This window comes from Centroberyx gerrardi, chromosome 7, assembly GCF_048128805.1.
Source record: "Centroberyx gerrardi isolate f3 chromosome 7, fCenGer3.hap1.cur.20231027, whole genome shotgun sequence".
NCBI classification, from domain to species: domain Eukaryota; kingdom Metazoa; phylum Chordata; class Actinopteri; order Beryciformes; family Berycidae; genus Centroberyx; species Centroberyx gerrardi.
In genome coordinates this window covers 33,144,304-33,165,891 of record NC_136003.1, presented here as the reverse complement: position 1 = coordinate 33,165,891, position 21,588 = coordinate 33,144,304, and the positions used below count along the sequence as shown (strand labels likewise).

The 21,588-nt window shown below is 41.5% G+C and overlaps 1 protein-coding gene across 1 annotated transcript; it reads right to left on the bottom strand.

Moving 5' to 3' along the window:
- Nucleotides 1-1,957: 1,957 nt before the first annotated feature.
- LOC139913929 (NACHT, LRR and PYD domains-containing protein 3-like) lies at nt 1,958-15,577 on the bottom strand. The gene is made up of 9 exons (XM_078284790.1): nt 15,290-15,577; nt 12,294-12,401; nt 9,642-11,529; nt 9,353-9,526; nt 5,987-6,160; nt 4,516-4,689; nt 3,835-4,008; nt 3,596-3,642; nt 1,958-3,119 (listed from the first exon to the last, which is right to left on the bottom strand). Exons 1-9 carry the CDS (start codon nt 15,564-15,566, stop codon nt 2,575-2,577), a joined length of 3,561 nt encoding a protein of 1,186 aa, XP_078140916.1. The 5' UTR covers nt 15,567-15,577; the 3' UTR covers nt 1,958-2,574.
- Nucleotides 15,578-21,588: the final 6,011 nt, after the last annotated feature.

The window sequence follows — 21,588 nt, the reverse complement described above, 5'->3', positions numbered from 1 at the left end:
CAGCTGTCTCATTCGACTCTCACATTAAGAATATCGCAAAAATAGCATTTTTCCACCTTCGTAACATCTCAAAAAATTGTCCCCTGCTAAATATAGCTGATGCCGAAAACTTAATCCATGCTTTTGTTTCTTCAAGACTAGATTATTCTAACGTCTTATTTTCTGGCCTAACCACAATTTTAAAAACCTTCAACTTGCCACCAGAATATTAACCAGAACTAGAAATTTTATTACATTACTCCCATCCTGCCCTCCCTTCATTGGCTCCCAATTCAAGCCTTACTGTCTCTAGAATCAAAATCAGCAGGCAGTAGAGCGTTCTCTTACCAAGCTCCCTATGTCTGGAATCAGCTACCTCTTACGATCTGTAGAAATCTTCAAATCTAAACTCAAATTTCTTCTCGCAATCATACGACCTACCTGTGTCTAGCTTCGACACAGTCTCTCCTCCTACCCTAGCTTATTATAATAGGAATCTGCCGTTGGGAACCCAGCACAGGGCTGCCTCCTGGTTACTGTATGGTCACTATGAGTGTTTATCGGCTGAACATATCTAATTATGTGTTGTGCTCGGCCAGCGGTGTGTGTGTCTGCCTGTTTGGCTTTCCTCCTCCTCAGACCCCGGGGGAGTGTTTCTACCTGCTGCTCTAGCTCTTACGGTCATCAGTCGTCGTCTCTGCTGCGGTTTCTACCTGGCTGTGAACCGCGACTTCTGCCCTTGCTTCTGTGGACATTAGTGGGCCAATTTCTCAGCCGAACGTTGCCTGTTCTGCCTCATCTGTCTCTCTGTTTTTCTCTTGTCATTGTCATTGCCCATGTTCTTGTCATTGTGTTCCTGGCATGTATTGTACGCTCAGCCGTCCTAGTCGGGAATCCCTCTGTGCCTCGGCCTGCCCAAGGTTTCTTCCATTTATGTCCTAACAAGGTTTTTTCATGGGAGTTTTTCCTTGTATGCACTGAGGGTCTAAGGCTTGTGGTGCCGGGTATTGAATAGGTAAGCTGTTATGTCTAGTTTGGCTCATTCTCTGTAAAGTCCTTTGAGACATGCTTGTGATAAAGGGCTATACTGTATATATAAACAAAATTGAACTTTGACCTTGAACTAGTGGTTTGTTTGTCCTTCCATTTAGCAGCAGAAGCACCGTGATGAAGGTTTTAGTGAAATTAATATGTAGACAACTGTCTGACCGAGTGTGTTTACATGCCATTAATATTCCAGTAGGCCTATTATTATGTATTATTTCATTAAAGAGTTGGCCTATTGTAAATGTCATATTCCTTTTAGAATAGCCAGGATGAAAGTATATCCTGATTTTTAGAAACATGAATACAATAGCTGTTTTTACTGTCAGTGTAAGGTCTGTTTCCATGGTAATATTCAGAACAATAGAATTTTCTAATGGGGATATGGAGATATATAAGCAGATTTCCTTACATTTATGAGGGATATTTATGAGGGAGATATGAGCTAATTTCCAGAATACACTGTGCAGGTAAAAACAAACATTGTTTCCCCACTCCCCCCATGGTTATCAGTCAAAATGGATGTTTTTAAGAGGCATCGTAGCGGTTGTTTAAGCATCAATCAAGACTGTCTTCACAAACAATAACCTCCTTTAGCTTAAGCAGCAATGAGATACAAGTAAGAAATCAGCTTTGTAGATACATTGCGTACAACACTATAGAAAACACTATAGAAAACACTATAGCCGATGTTGTTGTAGTTCCTATGGCTGCCATTAGATGTTACAAAAGAGTCCATATTACTGATTGTTCTTCTAAAAAGAGAGAATACATTTTAAAGACCATCATGTTCCCGCCCCTAAATTAAAAATCTATAGATGTTTTTGTTTTTTTTTCTTAAAAATTCTACATGCTTAGCATAAATATGTGAAGTTGAGTGTCTCTGACATTTTGGTTCAACCAATTTCGTTCAGTAAATCAGCGAAGACATAGATTATGTTTTGGTTTTTTTTATTACGAGAAGTCATGACTCACAACATGAAAACAACAGAGTAATATATTGGTTTATTTTAGGATATTAATAGCTACATTAAAGTATAAAACAAAATGTTTATATTAACACTAAATAGAACACGTAGGTCACCAGCCACTGCAATGTTTTAGTCCAACTTAATAAAGACTCTGAAAATGACCAAGTCCACTTGACTGCCTTGGACCTTTTTTACTATTGAAGACTCCGATCCTCGTCACCAAAGAGCACCGGTGGAAGGTACCAGAGACACCCAAGCAGCGCTCCTCTTCTCCTTCTGTTCACTTATATCAAAACTCATTTGAGAAGTAGATAAAAAAAATATTAATGAATTCATCAACCTTCAATTATGGGAAACAATAGTAGAAAACATACAAATATTTAGATTGGAATGGTGAGATTAATAAAATACCAAATATTTTAACTTGCCAATCATAAACAACAGATTCTCAGATGAGCAACTAACTTGATTTTGTCTGGTTTAGTACCTCATTCATCTGTATTCTCATACAGAGTGAACTATAATTTCAGCAGCTGTCTTTGGTCAGCAGTGTGAGAGTTTCTCTACACAGGATGCGACTCTACTCCTCTATCTGACACAGAGACACTGAGGAACCAAACATGAACCCAAACCCAACCCCAAACCCAGGATAGAGGGGTTCAGTGAATGTGGAGTGGAAGGTGTGGATGTGGATCAGTGAGTCAGAGGAAACTCTGTAGAAGGACAGAGAGCCAGCAGACCAGTCCAGATACACTGCTACTCTGTTAGAGTCAGAGGAGAAGAGGAGGGAATCTGTTACTCTGTTATTGTGACAGACAGAGTAACGATAACGAGAGCAGACCAGACTCCAGGACTTTTCATTCCATCCAAGCCTGCAGTCATCACCCTCTCCTCTCCTGTTGATTCCTCTGTAAGTCACTCCTATATGAACCTCTCCTTTCCTCTCGACCTCCCAGTAACAGCGACCAGTCAGACCATTTCTACACAGCAGCTGATAACAGAGGTCAAATCTCTCTGGGTGATCAGGATATGGCTGCTGCTCTCTTACTGTCACCTTTCTGTTGTCTTCAGACAGGAAGAGGTTTCTGTTTGCTGTGTTTGGGTCCAGAGTGAGTTCACAGGCATCTGATGGAGAGAACAAGACTCAATACAGGAACAGATTATTATCTAATAGACCTGTTGTGTTTATTATTTGTTGATTTATTAACAAGTTGGCCATTAATTATTTAACAGTTTTTTTGTGAACAATTATATGTTTATTTCTTGATTTAAATTACAAGAAAAGGCAAGATAAGGTATAGCAATTAGGAAAATATGAAAAGGGATTAATGATAACAAAAATAGGTTAAAAATAAACACATAATAATGACAATAATGATAAAATAGATACATAGCTACATATATACACATGAATAAATAGATAAATATTTCACAACTTATTCAACAGTTTCATTATAACACATGATGTCAGCCATCGTCTTCATCCACAGTAGGATTTAAATGAATGGATGTCACATATTGCTATATAACGGGACTTTTCTATCTAAATAGTTGATTATGTGTTGCTTTGTTTTCATGAATCAAACTAAATACACACTTACATTTCCTCAGACCTGGTTTCAACCTCTGCACTCCACCATGGTCCACACTGGGGGAATAAACAAAGTCAGACCAGCAGATTCTCTTTGATGATGGAAACATGGACATTTAATAACCTTCAATATGAAGAATTTCCACTCATATCCTCCATTAAACATTAATCAATATTCCTCATCTTCTCAGTGTGACAGGGAAAATGTGTGTGACTCTCAGCCTTCTAGCAGACGTTGCCTCTCCAGACCTGAGAGAGTCCAGTCTCCAGTGTGGATCCTCCAGTCCAGCAGAGAGCAGCTTCACTCCTGAGGCTCCTGGATGATTGTAGCTCAGGTCCAGCTCTCTCAGATGGGAGGGGTTGGAGCTCAGAGCTGAGGCCAGAGAAGCACAGCCTTCCTCTGTGAGCAGACAGCCTGACAGCCTGCACACACACACACACACACACACACACACACACACACACACACACACACACACACACACACACACAAAGTGAGCTAAGCTCCCAGTGTAAACTGTTAGATAGTCACTATCTGCTATGATGTTAGATATGATAATGTGAATTTTAGTAAAAACTGCACTGGTCATCATTCCAAACTGTTGCTCCAATGATCTGCTTTGTGCTTTCATTTGGTCAGTTTGGCAGTTCTTGGATCAGTTTGAAATCTTTGAAATCTTGGATCACTTAGAAATCCTTTTTGGTATTTTAGGTCTCAACAACAGAGACAGAAAGGAGGGAAATAATGAAATATCCTGATGGAAAGCAGAAAACAGTTCATAGGGGACAGAAAGTAGAGTGAAAGGTTGTTACCAGAATCATAAGAGCAGAGAAAATCCTCCACAGGTTAGGAATCTATTCACTGATGTTACTCTGTAAGTAAAGCAGGATTTAAATGGCCATGTGTTGACCAGGTTGAGGAATCCTGACCTGAGAGTTTCCAGTCTACAGTGTGGACTCCCCAGTCTAGCAGAGAGCAGCTTCAGTCCTGAATCCTGCAGGTCGTTGTTACTCAGGTCCAGCTCTCTCAGACTAGAGGACTGGGAGCTGAGAACTGAGGCCAGAGCTTCACAGCTTCTCTCTGACAGCTGACAGACACTCAGCCTGAAGAAGAATTTGTGAACTTTAAATATTTTATTAGTTTTACTATCAATAAGCTTAACTCCAAACCTGTACACACATCAAACAATTGAACACACGCACACACCACACAACTGAACTGTGTGTATGAGTGACTCTGCAGAACGGGAGCAGAGTGTTCAGTCCAGTTCTCCACAGCATGGAATCAGTTTCCTTATAGCAGCAGAGCAACAAAGAGGACAAACTAGACTCTTTATGGAAGTGAAGCCACACTTTCCATTTCTCTAACGTTTGCTTACTATGTTGCTATGAGCTTCATCTACAAGGAAACTGAACTGAACACTGCTGTCTGAGCCTCACTACAACACACAGTCACACACACAACAGACAAATGAGGAATGGACAGTGAGGCAACGTACAGATAATTCAACAGTAAACTAAAATTGCACTTAGTTTTATTTCTAAAAAGCAGGAGAAAAATGGTAATCAATAACACAATAATAATTGATTACATTTATATAGCGCTTTTCTAAGTACTCAAAGCGCTTCACATATCGGGGGGGGGGGGGGGGGGGGGGGACTCAACTCATCCACCACCTGGGTGATGCACGGCAGCCAGTTTGCACCCGAAGGCTCACCACACATCAGCTATCTCAGTGGAGAGGAGAGGACTGAAAGAGCCAATTAGGTAACGAGGGATGATTAGGTGGCCATGATGGAAGGAAGGCCTGTTTTGGGAATTTTGCCAGGGCACCGGGGTTACACCCCTACTCTTGCGATGAGTGCCGATGGGATCTTTATCGACCACAGAGTCAGGACCTCGGTTTAACGTCTCATCCGAAGGACAGTGCTCACTCACAGGACAGAGTCGATGTCTCTGTCCTGGGGCATTGGGGATATTATTCATGAGACCAGAGGGAAGAGCACCTCCTACTAGTCCTCCAACACCAGGTGGTCTGCCATCCAAGGACTAACCACAGCCAGACCTGCTTAGCTTTCCAGACAAGCTAGCGATGTGATGCAGGAGCTATGGTAATAAGGCAATTGTATTTTGATCCAGTCGATTCTGGAAACTCTGGAACCTGTTCCTTAACAGAACCACTTCTTAGTTCCCACCCTTACACTAAATGGATAGAATCAAAATACAACATAGTAATGTATACCATTCAAAAATGGTATTGTTTAAAGCTTGAATTTCCATGGCCACAACAGAGATTAAGCAGAACACAGACATATAAGCAGAACACAGACATATAAAAACAATCAGTGGATTGTAATGACATATTGTTGCAAAAACCATCATCAAATAAAATGAGATGACCTGAGAGTCTCCAGTCTACAGTGTGGACTCCCCAGTCCAGCAGAGAGCAGCTTCACTCCTGAATCCTGCAGGTCGTTGTTACTCAGGTCCAGCTCTCTCAGACTAGAGGACTGGGAGCTGAGAACTGAGGCCAGAGCTTCACAGCTTCTCTCTGACAGCTTACAGACACTCAGCCTGAAGAAGAATTAGTGATAAAGAAAAACAGATCTTTAAAAATATTTCCATTTTCTCCACTATAAAAATCTATTTAATATTGCAGCAGAGGTGGTGGATCCGCAGCAGTGGCGGTGGACCCAGGTACTCTGTGACATTTGGTGGCAGTGGTGGGATCCAGTGACTATAGAGACTACTGTTTACGGCCAGAGAGCATGTTCGAACAAGCCATCCAAGACCAGCAGCCACAGCTCTATGCGCTGGGGGTGGCCCCTTCTTCAATAGTGATGACTTCAGGTCCACCAGGGATGCACCAGGCACAGCTTTCAGCATGAGAACATTTGATCGTATTACTACTTTGACCTATTGCCCTAAAGTAAAGTGGGCACTGTACTTGGTCCCCCTATGGGCAAAGCACATGCAGCCTACATTGATATGGACATTGAGGACACTAGTGACTATGATAAGGTCAAATCTGCTTGAAAAGTACAAGATTGATTCTGAAACGTACAGACAGAGGTTTAGAGCCACAACGGTTCTACAAGGAGAGTCCCCAAAAGAACTGTATACTAGATTCAAGGAACTGTATGAAAAGTGGGTCTGTCTCAAAACCCGCTCAAAGGAAGAATTCAGGGAGATCTTGGTGCTTCAACAGTTCCTGAGGATGGTCAATGGAGATTTTGGATTCGTGAACACAACCCCAGCACTACCAAGGAAGCTTCATTGCTGCATGCCGTGGCATGAAGAATTACAAGCTTGGACGCGAGAGAGAAGTTGGTGCTTCTGCTCCTGGTAAGACTGAGGGTTGGACTGGTGGTCAGCCATTCAGTCAACCTAATTACCCAGTTACATCTACTGTATCACATGAGCCAAGCAAGGACACTGTAGTGTGTTACCACTGTGGCCAGTCAGGGCATATAAAGCCAAAGTGTCACCTCAGACAACTTAAGGTGTCCCAGATATGTGAAGTTGCAATGCAGATGGGGGAGAGTGGGTGGGAATTAGGGGCAAGAGGGTTCAGGCTATAATAGAAACAGGGCGTAACCAGACCCTTGTCAAACCCCATTTGGTCCCAGCATGTGCAGTAATGCCAGACTGCACAGTCAGTACTATGTGTGTTCACTGTGATGAAAAACCGTACCCTACAACAGATATGTACCTCAAGATTGAGGGCGGAAGGAGTAGTACCTTCTTAATGTTGGGTTTGTGAAGAACCTACCTTATCACATAGTGCTAGGAAAATATATCCCAGGTCTTCTCTAGCTGCTAGCACCCAAGAAAGCATGTTCTATGGTTGTCACTCAGGCTCAGTCTAAGGTGCAGGATCATCAAGATATAGCACATGGGACGAGCTACCTTTCTCTGTTCCACATGATAAAGTGAGAAAACAAGAATCACGAGGAGGAGAGAGAAGTTTTGAGGGAACCCAGTTCAAGCGGCAGTCCCTAACCCCACCCAAGAGCCAAGCAATGAGTTCAAAATCCCAAGTAACATCAGGCAATTACAGCATGAGGATGTCACCCTTGCTCCCTGTACACAGACATAGAAGAATATGCCAATGGGGATGCAACAGGGCAGAGGTTCAAGCTGAGGAGGGGGATACTATATCGCCACAGGGAGAAGGGAGACCAGCTAGTGGTCCCTTGTCCTCTCAAGTCAAAGGTCTTAGAGTTGGAACATTCTAGTCCATGGGCAGGTCACTTAGGTCAGACTAAGTCATGCAGATGGTGGGCAACAGGTTTTATTGGCCCAACATCTGTGCAGAGTCGGTACAATTTTGCACGACATGCCCTCAGTGTCAGCTCACAGCCCCTGACAAGAAATCTAACAGAGTTCCCTTCATGTCCATGCCCATAATTGATGTTCCATTCTGTCAAATTGCCATGGATGTGAGGTAAGGTTCAGCCAAACCTTGAAGTCCATGCTGCACAAGTTTGTCTCTATCACAGGGGCGGACTGGGATGAGTGGGTCCCATACCTGCTGTTTGCCTACCGTGAAGTGTCACAGGCCTCTACTGGCTTCTCACCTTTTGAGTTGCTCTACAGAAGACAGGTGAGGGGTCCACTGGATATGCTGACGGAGGCATGGGAAAGTGAGCAACCTGAGCAGAAGATCAGTGTCTTGTCCTATGTGCTGAAAATGAGGAACGGGATAGAGAAGGAGGAGGTGCAGCGTAACATGAAGGCTGCACAAACCACTAAGAAAAAGTTGTATGTATAGGTATCAAAAGACCCCAGGACAGCAGGTGTTACTTCTCCTCCCCACAGTAGAGAGCAGTCTCTTTGCAAAGTGGCAGGGACCAGTATTGCCCCACGACACAAGAGACTGGTGCCAGGGTGGACATGTCCTACCTGACAGCAGCACACCAAGAGGACATTGAGTCCTGTATTCCTGAGGGGCTGTTTTCAGTGGTTCCCAGCAGAACACACCTAGCACAGCACTACATAATGCTGAAAGAGCCAGATCTAATCAGTCCCCAGCTACTGCATCCCAGCACAACGTGCCCCCAAAATGAATGCTCAACTGGAGAAAATGAAGGACATGGGAATAGTTGAACCATCATATAGGATTGACCCCCAGTCAATCCTACAATCCGACAATCCTACTTGTTTGCCACCGTCCATGGCTCTCCACACTTGGCCATTTTATCAATTTATTGAGTTGTTCTGTTGTTTGTTTGTCTTTTGTGTAATCAATAAATGTGTGAATTACTCCTTTGGCTCTTCTGTGTAGACATGTCTCAAGCTCAACAATAACCCAAGTACCTTAGGAATATCTTCAGAAATGCTATCATTTGAGATTATTTGAAATCAACTTGATTTCAAGTAATAGTTTAACAGGCTAACTGGGTGGTGGCCCAACTGATCTGTTTACGTAAGAAATTGATGATTGATAATCCTAATCAATGCTAAATACTATAGTATGACCCATAATCATAACTACTACTCAAACCTAGATAGCACACCTTTGCCCACCTAAGGCAAGATATGCTACACTACATGTCTATGTAGTGTAAAAACTGTAGAGGATACAGTGACAAAATCAATAAGTATGAATAACAGTATTAGTGTGCCCGCCTTACAAATACATTAATTAAAGCTTGACTTCGCATTTCCAGAGAAAAATGCATAACAAAGACATAAAAAACAATATGAAAGTGGATTGTTAAGACAAATTGTTGTAAAAACCATCAATAAATAAAGTGAGCTGACCTGAGAGTTTCCAGTCTACAGTGTGGACTCCCCAATCCAGCAGAGAGCAGCTTTACTCCTGAATCTTGCAGGTCGTTGTTACTCAGGTCCAGCTCTCTCAGACTAGAGGACTGGGAGCTGAGAACTGAGGCCAGAGCTTCACAGCTTCTCTCTGACAGCTGACAGCCACTCAGCCTGAAGAAGGATTAGTGATGAACAGGAATAACAACTTTGAAAATGTTTCTATTTTCTCTTCTGTAAAAAAAACACATTTGATATGGTTAATATATCCAGTTATCGATGCACCTACAAAGATTTAATGGCGGCTTCAGCGACTGGCAGCAGCCTCAGAAGAGCCTCCTCTGAAGCAGAGTATTTCTTCAGGTCAAACACGTCCAGTTTCTCTTCTGATGACAGTAAGATGAAGACCAGAGCCGACCACTGAGCAGGGGAGAGTTTGACTGTGGAGAGAGTTCCTGATCTCAGGTACTGTTGGATCTCCTCCACTAGAGAACGGTCATTCAGTTCATTCAGACAGTGGAACAGATTGATGCTTCTCTCTGGAGAGGGATTCTCCATGATCTTCTTCTTGATGTACTGGACTGTTTTCTGATTGATCTGTGAAGTACTTCCTGTCTGTTTCAACAGGTCTTGTATGAGATCCTGATTGGTCTGCAGTGAAAGGCCCAGGAGGAAGCGGAGGAACAAGTCCAGGTGTCCATTTGGACTCTGTAAGGCCTTGTCAGTTGCAATCCTGTGGACCTTCGTTGTAGATGTTTTAGTGAAAAACATCCACAGATTTCGGAAAGTCAGTCGTGGCATGGGCATTACATTCTTGTTGCTGTTGATGAGTGACAGGACCACATGAACAGCAGCCAGAAACTCCTGAATGCTCAGATGGACAAAGCTGAACATCTTGTTCTTGTCCTTGTCCTTCTTCCGCCCACGCTCCTCTTTAAAGATCTCTGTGAACACTCCTGAGTACACTGAGGCTTCAGTGAAGTTAATGCCACTCTTTTTTAGGTCCTTCTCATAGAAGATCAGGTTGCCTTTCTCCAGCTGGTGAAAAGCCAGTTTTGCAAGTGACTGAATGTACTGAATGCTGTTTTCTGTGCCATACTTCTTTTTCGTCTGATCGATCTGAAACACCAGGAATTCTGTGTACATCTCAGTCAGGGTCTTGGGAAGGTTTTCTCTCTCACTGGTTTCCAACAGATCCTCCAGAACTGTAGCAGTGACCCAGCAGAAGACTGGGATGTGGCACATGATGTGGAGGCTTCGTGAAGTTTTGATGTGGGAGATGATTCTGCTGGCCTGCTCCTCATCTCTGAATCTCTTCCTGAAGTACTCTTCCTTCTGTGGGTCAGTGAAACCTCTCACCTCTGTCACCATGTCAACAAAGTCTCCAGGGATCTGATTGGCTGCTGCAGGTCGTGTGGTTATCCAGAGGCGAGCAGAGGGAAGCAGTTTCCCCTCGATGAGGTTTGTCAGCAGTACTTCTACTCTGGTTGACTCTGTCACATCAATAGAGCACTTTTCATTGGCAGTGAAGTCTAGTTGAAGGCGGCTCTCATCCAGTCCGTCCAACACAAACAGGAGTTTGAAATTACTCTTGTCATAGTTTTTGTTTCCTGATGTCTGTAATCTTGTGAAGATTTCATTAAGAGCCTCCTCCTTGATGTCTTTGGTTTCCCAGATACATCTGTGAATTAGTTCTGCAAAACGAAACCTTTCTCCCTTCAGTAAATTCAGCTGGCGGAAGGTGAAGGGGAATATGAGATGAACATCTTGATTGGCTCTTCCTTCAGTCCAGTCCAGGATGAGCTTGTGCACAAGGAACGTTTTGCCGATTCCTGCAATCCCATTGGTCAGTACTGTTCTTATGGATGTGTATTTTCCAGAAGGTTTGAAGATGTCGCAGGGTTTGATTGGTTTCTCTGTTTCCGCTGGCTTTCTTGATGCCATCTCAATCTGCCTGACCTCATGCTGCATGTTGATGTGTATGTCACCTCCATCTGTGATGTAGAGCTCTGTGTAGATATTATCCAGAGGTTTCTTATCTTTCATCTCTAACCATCCTTCTTGTGCACACATAAACCTGTCCTGGATGTTAGATTGGAGCTTTTGTTGGTACCATATGATGAGTCGTGGAGGCTTTGGTGATTGCACCATCAAATCTGTGTAGAACAAAGTAAAATCTGTAAAAAACAACTAAAAGCAGAAAAGTGTCCAGCAAACACTTCTTTTCTAGCTAGCAACACCAAACAGATGCTAGTGCATTTTTTGCTAAAAGTAGGTGCTCTGAGAATAACAAACATGTTTTCACTGTCACCATCATTACATCCTTTACTTGTGAAAAGAGGCTCCCTGTGGATGTGCAGCCTTAGTGGAGCAGGCCAGTTGCAATATCAGGCAGAGCAGGCTGTGGATAATATTCTATTATTCAGATATTTCATTGCAAGTGTAGCAGGTTATTTAACTGTGGGTTACTTACATTCACAACATTTATGACTCTTTTCCAGGGAAAGGTTTTGATGAGCACACATGCTCTTTGATGCACCCAAGCTTCACAATCACACATTTACACAGAGCTGCCCAGAGCTGCCCAGTACAACCACAGTCTTCTACTGGTGGCCACTGAGCAGCTCCACTGGAGCAGTTGGGGGTTCAGTGCCTTGCTCAAGGGTATCTTGACAACAGTTGTTAAAGGAAGAGGAGAGCATTACTGATTCACTTTCCCATGCAAGATTTTCCAGCCAGTACAGGGATTTGAACTGGCAACTCTCAAGTCACAAGCCCAATTCTGAATCTTTTATTCAAATAAATCGGCGCTTCCAGGAGCTGTGACATCAAGTAAAAGAAGAGGATTAACCAAATCCTTAATCAATTTAACAGCCACACTAAATGGGCAGTGACAAGGCAACCAACATGGCAGCCAGGACGAGCCAGAGAATAGCTTTACCTTCAGTCTGACTGCGGTCGGTGGGAAGGTGAGGAAGAGGGGCAGCCTGTGGTTGACTGGAGGAAGCTCCTCTGTTCTCTGAAGTCTCCCCGACATCACTGACATCCACTGAGAGAGGGAGAGAGAGAGAGAGAGAGAGAGAGAGAGAGAGAGAGAGAGAGAGAGAGAGAAGGAACGTTACAAGGACTTGACTTTAACACAAGCCAACCAACCAACAGCTACTATGCATCCCACAAGTCTTAATATGCCAATAGTCCATATATAGTCCATATATGCTGAAGGCACTGAAGGGACTGAACATACAATGTGTCTCTCACATGAATAGGTGACACACTGTCGTCAGTTACTTTTACTACTTTCACCACTGTACAAACACACTGTAGTGTTCGGTAATATGTGATTTTATCCAGAGAGCAACAACATCTTACTACTCTCTCATGTCAGCAGATGAGTCAATCAGCTGCTCATAGTCATACCTGCATTCTGATTTAGTAAACAGGCTGTACAAACTTAAAATTGTTCACCCGTGTCATCCTGCTATTCTTAGGTAGTTAGCATTCGTAAGAACAACTACTATGGAAGGCAGAACCATTGCAAACTGTCTTCCTCTGTGCAGACCCATACATGTGTTCCTGTTTAATTAAACCTAAATTGACCTGCTGTCTGTCTATCTGTCTCGTCCTTGACTGAGGTCTGCTGGTCCTGGTCCTGGGTTGACTGCCACCTGAGGCCTTGAGGGTCTGATGGAGCTCCAAACCCTTTTCTCTGCCTCTACAGCACTCGATAAACGGGACCAGAATCACAGTAATGTATTTCAAAGTCCAAAACTTACCCTGCATGATTTTAAGATGATACAAACGATAATGATAATAATAATGATGATACAAAACCTTTATAGCACGATTCATGCATAGAATGCAACTCAAATTTTTTTACATAAAATAGATTGATTAAAACAATAAATGTATTAAAAACAGTAAATGGATTCAAACAATTACAAGCAAAATTTATATTTCAAGCAAAATCAAAAATAGTCCAGAATAGGAATGACCCTCTATGCCAATACAGCTTGTCAATCGCTCTCTTGGAACATGGGAACGCTATGTACCCTAATGGGTTATATTTACAGGAACGACACCTCTGTAAATATGTCCACCAACCATCAACATTGTGAGTTCTTCCTTGAGTTGAGCTCAGAGTATCGTCACAGTGCGTGGTGATGTTGTACAGAGCCTTTCAGTACGTACTTTTGTCTAAACCGTAGCCACAAACACAAACAACAGCAATTATAAAATGATCAACTTATAAAATGACAAACAAACAATAAAGAAACACTGTAAAGGTTAAATGGCAATGAAAAAGCTAAGTTAAAAAGATAGGTATTGAGCTGGCGTTTGTGTGCTCACTGAACTCACCTGTTTGAAAACTGTTGGTAGAGTGTTCCACAATTTGGGGGCATAACTGAAGAAAGCTGCATCCCCATTCTTTATACAACTGCAATCGTGAGAGGTCAACAAGCCAACATTTGACCTGAGGGCTCGTGCAGAGACGTAAGGTAGTAAAGAATCTGCAATATAGGCCGGGTCTAAGCTGTTAAGGGCTTTGTAAACGAGTAAAAAGGACTTTAAAATTGATCCTAAAAGCCACAGGGAGCCAGTGTAGTGTAACTACAGTGATGAGCTATCTCTTCTTTGTTTTAGAGCCTAGCAGCAGAGTTCTGGATTAGCTGTAGTCAATTGACTTTTTAGGAAGCCCAGTAAAAAGGGCATTGCAATAATCTAGTCTGCTTGATATAAAGGCATGGATAGGCATGGTTTTTCAGCATCTTGTTGGGTTAGGAATGACCGTACTCTGGCAATACTTCTGAGATGCAAGAATGCTGTCTTCGTCATCTTATTACCTGAGGCTTGGCTGAGAAAATCATTTAGCAGTAGGTTAATAGAAAACAATATTCTAGAGTTGTTACTGTTCTCTGCAATAATCTTTGAGAAATTAGTCCTCCATACAGCATTGTTATAAGAGACTATGGAATCCTTGTAAATGCTAAGGTGTACTTCAAGTCTAGCTTTCCTCCATTTTCTTTCGGCTGCTAAGTACAGAAATAGTATCAATGCTTAACCCCTGTAATACTACGAACTAACAAAAGTTTAATTTGGTCAACTATCCGATGTGGAAATTACATATCTTCATAAATGCTGGTGTTGGCGGAGGTATGCACTCTACTGAGTGCCATCTTTCTAGCTTACATGTTGTGTCAGGTCTAGGCTATCCAGTAGGTTCAGGAACTCCATAGCTTTGGAGTTAGTTTTGTTATTAATATGAATATTGAAGTCTCCGTTTAAGATTATTCTGTCATATCTTGTAATAAGTGAGGCTACTTCTGAGAATTCTGGAAGAAATATAGATAGGTGTCCGGGCGGCCTGCATAGCGTTAAAATGAGCACTGCCTCTTCAGCCTTCAGGTTAAGGGCGAGATACTCAAAGGATGAAAACTTCCCAAGGTCAACATCAGTACAGGTAAAGTCACCGACATTAGGCTGTACCTACACTTAGGCTTGTAGTTCCTAATTACTAGTTCCCAATAACTCACTAGTTTTTTTAATTTACTGTTGATCTCAATAACAGCCACTTTGTACCCCAGCTGATATACTTTCTATCAGTCAGGGAAACCATGCTAATAGTAAACAATATGTCAGCTAACATGCTAAAATCAACCAAAGTTGATCTGATATCAAAGTTGAAAATCTAAAAATCTGTGAGGTTATATTGTTATATCAGCTAGATTTCTTGAAATCTAATCAAGAGTTCTGTGTCAACATGCCTGTTTTTCTATTTTCCTGACATCTGCATTAACACTTACAATAAACACAAACACTCAAAAGGCAGCTTGACTCTCTTCATACATATTCACACTCTTATATGAATTGTTGGTACAAAGTGTATTCTGTCAGTTATGTTTTTCACACGTTTATATTTTTTGTCGTCCCACAACTTACCTTCGGGTCCTGAGCTGCTGTTTGTCAAACTCTGCTCTAGATCATTCCTGTTGATCTTCCTCAAAACCCTCTTGGTCACCTCCAGAGAGTGTTGGTTGTAGGTCTGCACCATCTGATCCACTGTGTCCTGCCTGTCTGTCTTCTCCACTTTGCTCTTTTTGATGGCTGGGAAACCTTCCAGGATGTCATCCTGCTGCAGGAACCACTGGAAGATCTTGAGCTCTTCATCTCCCAAATCCTCCAGTGTTTCCAAGAGCAGCTCTTTAACCGTCGGCATTGTTGCTCCCTGGTAAAATATGGTAAAATCAGAGGATATTTACAACTCGCAGAACAATTATGCAATTTCTCCACTGGGATGATGAAAGATTTCATCTCATCACATCTCACTAATATCAATGTTTTTGACATGTGGGTCTTGTAACATTACTTTATCAGCCAGGCCACACAAGTAATGAAATTGGTAATATTTGTTCTATTGCCTAATCATATCTATTCCTTCGTTACAAACACATATTACTTGTATGTGTATGCATTTGTTCAGCAAGGTCAAATCACAGGGTGATTCCCTTTTTTCTCTTTCCATGTCCCTTTATTTCTGTGAACTGGTTATTATCTTTTTAATTTATTGCCTAGCTGTAACTGTTTCCAGCACCGTGCTGGAAATAACTGGAATGAGCCACATGATCTGATCATCACATGTTCTTGTTGTTATATACAGTAGCTGTAAATAAGCCATTAAAAAGACATTAATTTGGGATTTGTAGTTTAAAAGTTTCACAAAGTTCTTTTTTCTGGCAAAGTGGAATAAGAAAGCAGTCGTCTATTTCATTTTACTAGTGGTTGGGACATTTAAGGTCGGAGGGGACGGGGAGTATTTCCTCAGAAGTTTTTTTGCTCACTATTTTTACATTATTTGGCATTACTTGTGGCACCTCTAGTTCTGAAGATCTTATTAGGGATTCACTGAATTTTACTGCCTTCATTTTCTGATGGTGTTTTTATCATTATTCACCCTCAAAAACAAATTAGGCCATATGACAAATACTGTGGTAACTTTTTATATAGTATATAGTATTGTGATAATTTGACTGTTGAACTTATTCCCCCCAAAGATAGATTTTCTCAGGAACACTGCATACATCACTATACAGTGATATATGGTTAACTTCAACTAAAGATCTTACAACATACCTCTGTATTATGTTTGAATTATTTTTTTTAAGAAAAAGTGAAAAGTTTAAAACTTATCTTCATGAAATGTATATCCAAATGTTCTTCAGAAAAATTCTTGAGCTAAATTGCAAAGGTTTCCCAATTGACACCTTTTCCCAACTTCACCTTTGTTTCTCATGCATGTTTTTACTGCACATTGCATAAAACCCCTAGATGCACGCAGCGCATACACTGATGCATGTAGTGTTATATATAGTGTTGGTGCAGGTTTATTGTGACCCTGTATGCATGACTTACTCTTCTACATCACCATTTATGTACAACCCCATGCTTGCCCCAATACTGATTGGATCATTGTGTTCCTGCTTTAATTATGGTGATTTCATGGAAGATTTCCATCACGCTTCCCACTAACAGCTGAATGTATTCAATTATCACAATAATGGCTCTAGTGAAGCTATGGGTAGTGAGTGTCCTGACTGACAGTCTCTGCACCGCTATGGATTTGGGGTTTGGTTGGTGTATGTATGTAAGTAAGTAAGTAAAGCTTTATTTATATAGCACTTTTTAAAACACAATGTTACAAAGTGCTTCACATAGAAAAGTGGCTTCTATGCCGTTCCGCTTGTGTTTGTTATTGCTGATTAAGCCAGAGAAATAGGTGGATCTCGCATCTTTGATTTTTCTTTTTTTGGTTTTTCTATATTCTCTTCTTTGGCATCAGTTGCTGTCATTAATGCAAGGATAGTGGATTAACAGCTTGAGTTGTTCTGGTTTTATATGGAGCAGTAGCATCAACAGCTGAAGAACAGAGATCATTAAACCAATTTACAGAGTCATTAATATTTAGGAAGTGTGGAGAGTACTTGGCTAAATTAGAGAAAATAGAAGAAAATGTGACACAGAATGGTCATTAAAGATGCAAGAGTGTACTATATGCTTCTGATGTACAGCAGTTGACTGAAAAACAGTGTCAAAGATGATGCATTTGTGATGTGAAGCAGAATCAATCATGTACAAGGAGTTCAGGGTCAAGCCAAGAGTGTGGCTTCAGTGAGGTGGGCTCAGCTTCTGCCTCTGTGCTACTCTCTGCTGTCTCACTGGATCACTTGCTGTCCTTCCTGTAATTCACTTGTTTCATATTTTACTGGCACTTCCCTGTTTGAATGTGACTCTTCCTTGTATCAACAATGTTTTCTGCCACTTCCTCAAAACTGGCACAACTTCCTCCTGCTACAGGGAACATGACAACAACAGTCAGCTCTCAAAAGCTCTCGAAAGGCATCGATATTAATATTTATTAAAGCTTTCAAAAGCACATTGCCTGGATGAATACTTGATTCTGATTCAGATAACCACATGGCTCTGATATAGTCCTTATCACTGTTCTAAATTAATGCACCACATTGAGACTTACTTATGAATGATATTGTTTACAAGGGTGCCAGTTAGGAGATGACCATGACTTATATGGTATAAAACAATTAGTTTAGCTTATTATCTTTCTACAACATCGAATCACCTGAGCTCTGCTGGCCAGTCTCCCCTCATCTGAGGCTGATCCCCCTGCCTCCATCTGGCTGTTAGAATAGAGCAACGCTAGGACTGATGGCTGTCTAGGAGACTTTTTAAATTACTATATTCATATAAACTCAAAGATAACATACAGGGCTGCCAACCCTCACGACCTGAGCATGAGACTCAGACATTTTGCTCCTCTCACGCACTCACACTTCCTATTATTTTTTATCCAAAAAAAAACCAACTCAGTATTTGTCATTTTTTTTATTTTCAGGAATTAAAAGCCAGGTTTCCGCTAGCACAGGTTCTCCTCCTGTCCCGAGTGTTTAATCAAAGCCTTTGGCATGGAAGTATTATATAGATTATATAGACATTATATAGACATTAATCTAACCTTCACAAAATTACCGCATCTGTCTAAAAGTCAACAAACGCGCCAGGCAAGGGAGCATCTTAAAGAGACAGTAACAATATACGAACTGTAACTTTATTTCTTTATCTTAAATTTTTCAATTAAAACAGCTACATGTGTTACGGTGCCTCCCTCCACCTCAGCTTCAGCCCCAGTCTAACCTGTCTCCCAGTGTTTTCCCCTGTGTGTGTGAGTGTGTGTGTGTGTGTGTGTGTGTGTGTGTGTGTGTGTGTGTGTGTGTGTGTGTGTGTGTGTGTGTGTGAGTGTATTCAGGTGTGCTGGAGTCAGGCTCCCGGTCTCCACAGCTGCTCTGCATCCTAATCAGCTGTCTTCATAAGCCCTGCTTCACCATCCAGTCTCTGCCGGATCATAGAGACCCGTCAGCGCACTACGTTTCGAGTCATTTCTAGTTCCTGTACTTTACTATTCAGCAGCCTGTTTCCCTGTCTAACCTGCCTCTGTGTCCTGCAGTCGCATCATGTCTTTTCAGGAACTGATTCTAATTAACTGACTCTGTTTCTTAAAGCCAAATCACAGTGTATTGTTGCAAGGCAGTTACCTAAAGGAGACAGTAACGATTACTACTATACATTGTGTTTCAAAGATTAAGTTATTACTAAATTAAAGATTCACGTTGCCATGGCAAAAATACGTTTATTTGAAATGATAGCCTACTTGTATAGCACTTCATTTCTTGGAGTATGGCATCATAAACAAAGTAAAAGGTGATGAGAGATAAATCAGCACTTCTCTTCAAAAAGATTCTTCTTGTGATATTAAGTAAGAGTAGAGATGTAAACCTATCTATATTCCTGCAATCTCCTTGCCATACTAACATGCAAGCAAACTTTAAACTAATGTTAGTCACTCATTTCAGTTACAAATAAATACAATTATTTATTATAAATTATAAAATTGACAATGACAAATCTGTCTGTCTGCAAGTTAAATCCACTTGAACACATTGTTTTATCACTCACATTGGGTTGAAAATAACACCGGATGTCTGGTTTCCTGTTTCTCTTCCTCAGCTTGGCCGCTCCGCAGCTCACAAACTGTCTGCGCCTGTCATTTGATTGTGTGTTTGTTTAAAGTGACGCAGCTACCTGGCTGGGTGGAGTTTTCCCATTTTAAGCATTGCGATTGGCCCAAACAGTTCCAAACACCGCCCCGCTGGCAAACTGGTTTAAAATGAACCAAAATTGGTGATTGGATATCTAAAAAAAAAATTTAAAAAAATTGGTGATTGGATATACCCAGATCAGTTATAACAGAATTATAAACTTTTACTCCAACTGTCTTCAGCAGAAATAAAAATAGACAGGGTGTTATGAAATTTTCACCAAATAATACAAAAGAAACCTACACTTTAACTATCAACTATCACAATTGTTTTGTTTGTTTTCCTAGATTGTAGGCCATTAAATACAGTTAAAAGAAAGATTGTCTGTAGTGTTGATTTTTAAATGTTTTATCTGAGACTGCAGATTCATGCTCTGTCCTGACTCTGCCTATCAGACATCTGGCAGGTTAAAAGAATATGATTTATAGACTAGCGGTGCGTCGTTTCAACCGGCCCTCGTCGACTTCCCCTCTGCACTTCCCCTCGGGGGAATCCCCTCCTCCATCTTAAGTGCCGTTACATCACTCTGAAAACTCCAGTGAACTTTCTGAGATCGACCCTTCGAGGGCCGAGGGAGCGAGTCAACAACGATGTAGACTTCACAAGCGCATATTTCCCAGGATGCATTGTGATCGTCCGTCAATTCCAGTGCACGAACAGGTGAGAAATATAAATGTAAGTAAACAAACAATATTTAGAGGATTTAAACATATTTATGAAATGAACTCATCTGCAATATTTTATTACTCATTGTTCTGTGCAATTTTTATTATTTATTCTTATTATTAATTATTACGCCATAAGGATAAGGCCGGTGTTTTTTAATGCATTTCTTACCGTCAACAAATCCTATGAAAATAACAAAAACAATGCGTTTGCTCTCCTCCCGTTACTTTCTGACTTCCCACGTTCCGTTTTTAGCCGTCAACCTGGAAGTCATTGGCTCCAATTGTAAGCTAAAAACCTTTAAATACAGCTCACAAAGACATAGTTTACATTTTAAAAATCGCTAACTGTTACCATGAAAAGTCAGACTGTTGTAGTTATTACCAAATCAAATTCAAATGGGAACAAATTCTTCATTACTCCGGGGACTATTTTCTGTGCTGCGGAACTACTTTCCTGAGATCGCAAAGTGTTTACAGCCGGCTTATTAAGTTGTTTGAGGAAAAAGTCGGCTGGCCTTTGACGTGTTTTTAATAGTTTTATTAATACAATGCAGTTCTATGGCTGCTGGGACATGAGGCTTTACTGGGCACCGCTACATGGACGAGACTTGTCAGCAAAACAAATTCATTGCTGATTTTGTTATTTTCATAGGATTTGTTGACGGTAAGAAATGCATTAAAAAACACCGGCCTTATCCTTCAAGGGCAAGTGCGTTCCATTTCATATATTCTGCCCCCCCTCGGACCCTGCCCCCCTGCTCTTACGTATGGTGCTACGTATTACCAAGTGCCGAGGGGAAGTGAAGGAGAGCTTGTTAAATGACTAATGAAACGCAGCATGTGTTCAAACTGAAAGTGACTTGTGCTCACTACGGGTCGTCAGAGTGTGCAATTGTGTTGTTGAACATTCGTGAAGTTGCACAGAGGTTTGTGAACTAAATGCTGATAATGTTCCACCAAAGTTATTTCTTCTAGCCCTCCCTGCTACACTGTCCCAGTAGAAATGTGATGTGTGTGTTCCCCGTTAACCAGCAGGGGGCAGCATTTGATTAAACGACAGCTACAGAGCGCCAGGAGCAGCCATCCTGGAGAAAGGTTTTCTGATGTTTTAAATGATTTTCATATAATGTTCATATGATCACACCACTTTAAATCCCATTTTACCTTGTTTTTATCTTTCTCCACCTATCCTCACTCAAAATACAGGTTGATTTTACTGCAGAAACCTTTTACAGCCCAAAAATAGGCTGGAAGATAATGAACATACTCCTGTCAATCAATGTCAGGACACACACACACACACACACACACACACACACACACACACAGCACCATCGCCAGTCAATATTCTGCATTAGGGGCAGGTGCAGCCCGGCTCCACCAGGTGGTGCTGTAGTGTAGA